Below are 8,294 nucleotides of genomic sequence, written 5' to 3'. Positions count from 1 at the left end.
TGGAGATCAGAGGAAGAAGACGTGTCCCGAGGACCTAAGGAACCAGCAGGAGGCTGGGGGACGACAATGGAACAAAGTAAGTGGTTTTTTTAATGTTTTTAGTGACCCCCAAGTGTGACTTGGGAATACCGCTTTTTGCATGGTAAATCCACCCCGAGTCACACTCGGGATTACCGCTAGGGGGTTAATGAAGAAGAAAGGGGCAGAAGTTTGGCTAAACAATATTAGCAGTATTCTGCAAGGTAACTAGCTGACAGTGCCCTTGCTGCTTTTTTGTAGAATGTATACTCGGGACAAAGTAACGGGTTCACTTAAAGCGGAACCCTAGGTTCCCACCAAAATAGTGATATTTTGTACTTCTCTACAAGGCTCCTTACCTTGTAAGTTTTGCCATTTCCTTTAGCAACATATCCAGAATCGCTCCTCAGAGATTCCAGATTATAAACAAATCCTGTGTTTGGGTTTTCCACTTTACAATCCTGCAAAGGAAAAATGTATATTTTTTGAGATTTATTATTAGCCTTTCATAGGATAAAAATTACTCGACTAAATAATTGTCTGCCACTAACAACAACCAATAACATTCTCCAATTGTACATACAACATAATGGAAAAAACTGGAAGCATAGGCCTTTCTTTCAATTTCCCTTATCTACAGATATCACACGCATATTTTTTGCAATAGGTTATATACAACTTCCTTACACTTTGGAAGGGACATGTTTATTTAAAAAAAACAATGTCGCTATACTTCTCACTCTTCCCCCCCCCCCTTTCAAAATACATTATAGAAATGATTACAATACATAAAAAAATGTAAAATGTTTATGTAGAACAGATGTGTGTTGCACGAGTTTATAATGAACCAATGTTTATAATAAACAATGTAAAATAATATTTTATACCATATAGGTTTTGTATTTTAATAAAGAAGTTTTCGATTACTATAACCTAAAAATGCCTCCCAAATGGCAAAAAGCGCTCAAAAAAGCCTATAAACACTCCAAACACCCCAATAACATGAATGGACATTTTTGGAAGTTTTATGCATTTTCTCTGGTCTTTTGGGGGCATTTGAGAGATTTGTTTCCCTATTCCAATTCTTCTCTACTCTTAGTTTAAAATGTCTTTTTAAACTGTTACAAACTCATACTAAAGCTATATGAGCATTTATAAGCATTTAAAATTAAAGTCTGTGCAAACTTGGCCTAAATGTACTAAATTACAATATATCCTTCTAAAATATTTTGTATATCTTACTGAAAATTTTACCAAGGAGTTTTTTAAATCTTGCTTTATTAACTTACTTTTCCATGGGTTTCTTTAACAACAGGACAAGCAGCTTCTGTGTACCATAGAAATGTAGCTACACAATCTATATTGGTGACAAAAATTGGACTTTTAGACTGGAAAAAAAAAAAGAAAAACAATTTATCTCAACCACATTTTACCTAATATGTAATGATTCTCATACAACTAAAACAGCATTTTAGAATATTTCCCGTAAATAAAAAAAAAAAAAACACTTTAAAATTTAAACCCGGCTGGGGATAACTGGGATGCTCTTCAATTTTCTTCCTCTCTCGGTTCTATTGTGTTCCTCCTAATAGGATTCTTCTACAGCTGACAATCTACAGCTGACAATGTAAGTAGTTGTGCTGCTCTTTGTGTGGGAATGCAGTATTATTGCTTAGTAATTTTACCTGACTTGTAGTGTTTATTAGATTATCAGGTAACAATGTGTGCCTTACCCACTTATACACAGTAGGAAAAATTGTATTTAATTGTAACTGGAATTGAAAAAGTTTTTTATCTTATCTGTTGTGTGCACTGCAATCAATGTAACATGTGGCATTTGGTTTAAGGTCTTACTTTTTAAAAAAACAAATAACTGGGTGTATTAGCCAGGAATGGATTGTGGTCTGCCAAATAATATTTTACTTTTATTGTGAGCATTACAGCAGTTGCTGTTTTTTCCTGATATCCCAACCACCAAGAGCACAGCAGGGTGGAAGAGAAGCATGGATAATCAAATGAAGCCTATTTAATAAGGAGAAATAGAAAGTACACCCTTGTTCACTTCTAAGAGGTTTTGTGTATCAGGCAAAATAAAAAGCACCTGATTGTTGGCAGGTAAATGCAACCTCAGATAAACAGATGACATTACATCATGTCATTATTTATTTATTTAATGTGTTTGTTTATTGATGTAGTAAGTGAAAAATTAAGTACACCCTTATCCCAACCAAAAGAATAACAGGGTAGGTAGCAGCCAGGCAATGCTAAACAAATCCTTTGGACTAATTGATTATCAGCAAGTGTGATCACCTCTATAAAAGCAGAAGTTTTGGCAGTTTGCTGGACTGGAACGTTCCAGAACGTGTTACCACAATGTCAAGGAGCACGGACATCAGCAGTGAGAAGCAACTGCTGCTGTCCATCAATCTGGAAAAAGTTGTAAGGCCATTTCCAATCATTTTGAAGTTCATCATTTTTAAGTGAGAGATATTATTCACAAGTGGAAAACATAACAGTTACCAATCTTCATAAGATTGGACAATATAACAAATGCACCCCAAGATACTAAATAAATATGGCTTTTTTAAAATCCTCCCATCTAAAATGAGGATGGAACTTAGGATTGCAAAATTCTATATAAACAACCCATAAGGCTCGGGAACGACACCCATTGAACATAATATATCAAAGTGGAGGTGTTTGGCCATAATGCACAGCACTATGTTCGGCAAAAGCCAAACTCAACATAACAGCACAAACACATCTTACCAACTGTAAAGCATGGTGGTGGAGGGGTGATGATATGGGCTTATTTTGGCTTAGAACCTGGGCATCCTGTAATAACTGTATCAACCATGAACTCAACTACAGCTAAAAATTGGCCAAAGTTGGGTAACTTGATTGGACATTGATCCCAAGCACACCAGAAAATCTACAAAAGGAAAATAAAATATTCAAGATGTTGGAATGACCCAGTCAAGGTCCAGGCCTCAACCAAATCAAAATGCTGTGATGGTATCCACAAACCTCAAAGAACTGAAGCAATGTTGTAAAGAAGAGTGGACAAAAATGTCCCCATAATAATTGTGTTAGATACTGATAAAACCATACAGAAACTATGTCAATTTTTTACAAGCTTTTAAACCACAGGGTGTACTTTGTTTTTCACACATGGCTTCTCCATCTTTGCTTCATTTTTGATGTTAACATTCCAGAATTGCCTGGTTGTAACTGGTGCATATTAAAATGCACAGATGTATTCAGATTTATAGTTATGTATAGGAAATTTAGTTTGGAGAACCAAAGTTTACATGGATGCATATTGAATTCTAACTAATCCCTTCCCAGAAATGACTGGTACATTCTCTTGAATGGTCACCCCTTTAGTTAAAGCAAGTCTTATGTAGCACCATAATGATTATATTTAAAATACCCATTAGGGTTATTTTCGTGAAAAAAGGACACTGCAGTCTGACAAAGAGGAAATGTATGAACTGCTTACAGGGAAAAAGAAAAGAAAAAAAAATCCTACATGGGTGAGATCATCTTAAAAGATAATTTGACATTGCACCAACAAAACTTTAAAAAACCAAAAAGATCAGAATACATAACTGGATAAAAAGATAAGAATGACCTGGTACTATCCACAGAAATTGTTTATGAAGATGTGTATATTCATTAACAACACTTATTCCAATACAACACTTACTGTAGCCCCTTTCTTGCACATAAGATGTATAACTGAGGAATAGGTGGTTGTCTTTCCCTCCATGTTGGTACAAGTAGATCCATTTGTATACTCCAGAATTATTTTCCCACTACTTTCTATAGTCGGTTTCTTGCTTGCCACCCCTAAATTGCTGATTTCCACACTCTCAACAGTCACATCCTTTAAACAAATAAATATGAGATTAGTTGAAATAATTACTTACTTAGCAGGTTAGAAGTACACTTATTGAACAACTACTGGAACTGCAAAGAAAATAAAATCTTGTTAGAATATTGTTGGAACTTGTAGTCCCAAATAGATTACTTGAGCACGTTGGGGATGGTCATTCACCCCTGCTGCCCCAGTTCACCTTTCTTTGGCACGTCCGGTGTATGATTTACCCAATATTAATACCTGCTATATTGCTGCTAAGCAAACATTCTGAAAGGCAGAGAAAGCTAATTAATTTTTTTTTTTTAATAGTAAAGCAGCAGAGAAGTGGCAAGGCAAGGACAAGACATAGTGATTACCATGTGACAAAGTATGAAAAAGCAACATCCCTAAAAACTTTGTCATAGAGGATCTTATGACAACTTACACCATATTGTACGTTAACTTAGGAGCTGAAAAGAGATGGCGACAACATAGTGGACAACTTTCATCTGTGAGCTAATCTTCCACTATAGGACTTACAAATACCTCCATTCTATAGTACAGGGAAGTTTCTATTATATTTTGTGAAATCAGCAAATTCAAGTTACCTGCTGTTTGCAAAGTACCAGTTTAAAAGTTATTGCAGAAAAAGATTCATTTGAAATATTATCAGTAAATTCATAAAAAAAATTGTCATCAGTACTTGAGAACAAAATGTACTTACGGAAACTTTGGTATATTGCATTTGGCACACAGAGGTGAAGGGATCACACCCTGTAACAGGTATCAAGGACCGACATACATTAATATAATATTTTCTCTTTTTCTCATGTTGCTCATCCATAGCATACCAGTTTGTAGAGTGTTCCCCGTGTACCATAGATAAACTGCAACAAAGACAGAAAGGTGATACATGGTGCACTACATTACGCAGGACACTACAGTCAGGAGGAATTTAAATTTTTAGTTGGATATGTTTTTAATGCTGATATACTGGTTATTTACAAGGAAAATCTTTTTATAAAAATCCATTGCCAACAGCAGCAGTGGAAACACAATTAGCCTCATTTAAAATTATTGTTATTAATATTATAATTATTATTTTTATTAAATCTCCTAAAGCCTGGAGAGAACACACCTTCATCAGTGAAGCTGAGTGATCCAGCAAACCTGGAATGGATCTGGTCCAGGATTGAAAACATTTGCTAACAAATAGCAAGTGACTTAATAAATCCATTGCAGGTTTGCTGGATCACCCAATGAAAGTGTATCCTCTCCAGCCTTGGCAGGTATTAATAATAAATCAGGCACAATGTGTATTTGAGAGTGGATATATTCTTTTTGTTCCAAATGCTAAAACATTAAAGGAGGCCTTCCTTTTCTCCCTATCATATGTTTTTGTGCCAGCCCATAATTTTGCTAAATCATCGTAAGAAACGGGGAAAAGTAAAGGGGAACTATCCCCAGCTAAATGGTTAAGAAACAGTATCATCCTGATAAATGTAAAGAATTTTTCTGTTATATTTTACATGTAAATGTAAAAACACTTTGTGTACCAAAGAAATCCCCTGCTTCTTTTTTCCCTTTACTTACAATGATGTTCTTCTTGTTCAAGGTCATTACAGCAGTATATAGCTATAAAAACAATAATGACAACCCTGGAATATGAACTGAACACCAAGCATGCAGTTATTAAAGCTCTGTATCCCAATAGTAATTTTATGTAAATGTTGGCTGTAGAATTAAAATACTTTAAAAAGACTTTGGAAAACTTTAAGCAGACTACAAGTAGTATTAAAGCATAATAAAAATAAAGCAAAAAACAAAAAATGCTAGATCCATATATACGCTTGTTTAAAGAAAATAAAACAGTAAGCACTATCAGATCGTAGTGTACCTAGTGCAATAGTACATAACAGAGATATATAGAGACATAATAGAGTTCTCTCCATTATAAATGACCCCAGCTGTAGTAAGAATAAAAAAATATAGACTCACAAAAAAGTATTTTGCAACACTTAGGTATATCTGAACTAACAGTTTTCTCTTCATTCCCCTCCACCTAAAGCAACTTCCTGCAATGGGGTGACAACAATGCTACATTGCTTCCACTCACATATGGGTGGCGTTTGCTTTTTCTACAGTGGAATGAGAAAATGCTGGATTGAAGCATGGCTATTGGTTTTGCTGCTGCGAATTCACAAGCACCTAGAAGGACCTAGTCCAACCCATCGCATTCTGGATTGACAGCACTGGGTCAAATCCTTCTTAATCTGAGCTGCAGCATCTGGAAAATGGAGCTTAAAAAAGGACAAATGAGGGATAAACACTGGGTGTTTGGCTCAGTCAGTCAAGGTAAAGAGGATTTTTGTTTTATTAGTTTATTTACGAAGTGTAGTTTATTTAGTTGTAGTTTTATTTACAAAGGTTATAAATGACAGTTCCTTAATCTGGAACTTCTTTACATTTTATACATGAACTTTTAAGAAACTAAAACAGCCACAAAAGCCAGACTGGGGGTTCACACACCTACATCAATATACAGTGTATATATATATATATATATATATATATATATACACACACACACAAGTGATGTGTATATATGTATATATATATATATATATATATATATATAAATGATGTATAATATATAAGTTTTCCAAAGCTTGGAAAACTTGTGTCACAGAGACTGTAAACTGCACCACATAAAATGACAGGTTAAAATATTGCAAATATAATTGTATTATTACCTGGACAAATCATATTGTTCATTTGTTTGTTCATCCACCACTATACATTCCACAGGCAGTGCTGGACAGGCATATTTTGTGTACCATTTAAAGTTATAAGTGTTACTGTCTTCTTTCTAAAATACCGAAAGAAAGCAATTAAAACACCAAATTCTTTATGACTGTACATTTGAATTCTAGGCAGATACAATTTGGTTTCATATTTTACATGCAGCTACTACATGACCACAGTTTTTCTATATTTTAGAATCAGTTATCCCTTATTAGGACTATTACAGAAGCCCGCTTATGCCTGGATATATTCGTTATTTAGAGCACTGACCTTAAACAAAGAGTTCTGCCAGGAGACAGTGATGCATCCATGGTCCCACAATGTTTGGTGTTAAGTCAGTGTACAACATGTTTCCTGCCTTCTGCTGGCTGTTCTATGATACCATCTTACAAATGTGTGGGGTTACTCTGATCATCTACTGGAAATGGTATCGGGAAGCGTTATGGCTATCTGTGAATCGTGAAGTTTTCTTCACTTACTGAAAAGTTAGGAGATTCAGACTAATAGCAGGGTTCTCCCCAGGCACTTTTAGCAGGGCGTACCACCCAGCACTTTTCAGCACCCACCCGGCTGTTTTTGGGTGGTTACCAAAGAGTTTGGTCACAATACAGGGGCTGCCATCCACCTAAAATTTCTTCCCACCCGGCTTAAAAAAATTTCTGGGTTGAGCACTAAATAGATCCTTATAACAAAGCTAAGAGTGCAGTGCTAGTGCATGTTCACTTGCTCATAGAAAATGAAAAAGTAATTCCAGCATTTTATTATAAATAAACAAAAATCCACTGTGTCCTGCCTTTTCTCACTAATTTTAATATGGTAACGATCCTTGGTAGGCTTTAGAATTATTTAGGTGTACCAAGTTAACTAAAGTTGGGGCTACACATAATACATGTAAAAGTCTTAAAACAAGTGGCATGAATACCTGGTATTCTGGCTGGCCAATATCTGCATCTCTGTCACACAAAAAGGTAAAAAGAGATGAACGAGGGGTTTTCTTTTCATCATTGTAGGGTGTTCCTCCTGTGTAGTTTAGCTTAATCATTCCATTATAGTAAGAAAGTTTGGAACTACCTACACCAATATTCCAATGAGTATTCTTCCTGCAAAATCAACATTTACACATTACCGCAAACAATCTTTCCACATGATAGACGTAAAAAAAATTTGGATAGCTTACGCTTTGGCCACTTGACATGCCCCTGAGCTGGCATCACATGGTTCTTGTGTTACATTGCTGCATACATTTATGTAAAAGTCATAATCATCAGTAGACAAACTATAACTACCGGTTTTCTTGGTCAGTAGTGACAGATCAAAGTAAAAACCTGAAAAAAAGAATGGATACAAATATATTGTTGTTGTATACATAAATATTGAGCATATAGAACACATACAGAAAGTTTTCTGATTGTACTGGATTTATTAAAGGGGCACGAACCAACAAGGTGTTAAAGAAACTAACCATTGTGCTGAATTCTCAATAAATAGGTAATTAAAAGGATGTTTTTTAAAGTTACAGTTTTTACAAACAAATCTTTGAAGGTATCCAAAATCCTAAGGTACATTTGTCAGCTATCAACCATTAATATGGCTACAGCAATATAATTAA

At 35.0% G+C, this 8,294-nt stretch overlaps 1 protein-coding gene across 1 annotated transcript in view; it reads right to left on the bottom strand.

Moving 5' to 3' along the window:
* The window catches only part of IGF2R (insulin like growth factor 2 receptor), a 74,165-nt gene that overhangs the window by 33,405 nt on the left and 32,466 nt on the right, over nt 1–8,294 (bottom strand). The window contains exons 15-21 of the mRNA XM_072409317.1: nt 7,863–8,010; nt 7,608–7,785; nt 6,634–6,749; nt 4,605–4,767; nt 3,728–3,907; nt 1,308–1,406; nt 378–479 (exon numbers count right to left, since the gene is read on the bottom strand). Coding sequence (XP_072265418.1) covers nt 378–479; nt 1,308–1,406; nt 3,728–3,907; nt 4,605–4,767; nt 6,634–6,749; nt 7,608–7,785; nt 7,863–8,010 — 986 coding nt within the window. The remainder of the gene's footprint in view (nt 1–377; nt 480–1,307; nt 1,407–3,727; nt 3,908–4,604; nt 4,768–6,633; nt 6,750–7,607; nt 7,786–7,862; nt 8,011–8,294) is intronic.

The sequence above is a fragment of the Pyxicephalus adspersus genome, chromosome 4 (assembly GCF_032062135.1).
Source record: "Pyxicephalus adspersus chromosome 4, UCB_Pads_2.0, whole genome shotgun sequence".
NCBI lineage: Eukaryota > Metazoa > Chordata > Amphibia > Anura > Pyxicephalidae > Pyxicephalus > Pyxicephalus adspersus.
The sequence above is the reverse complement of the archived record's forward strand: the minus strand, read 5'-3'. Positions and strand labels throughout refer to the sequence as shown.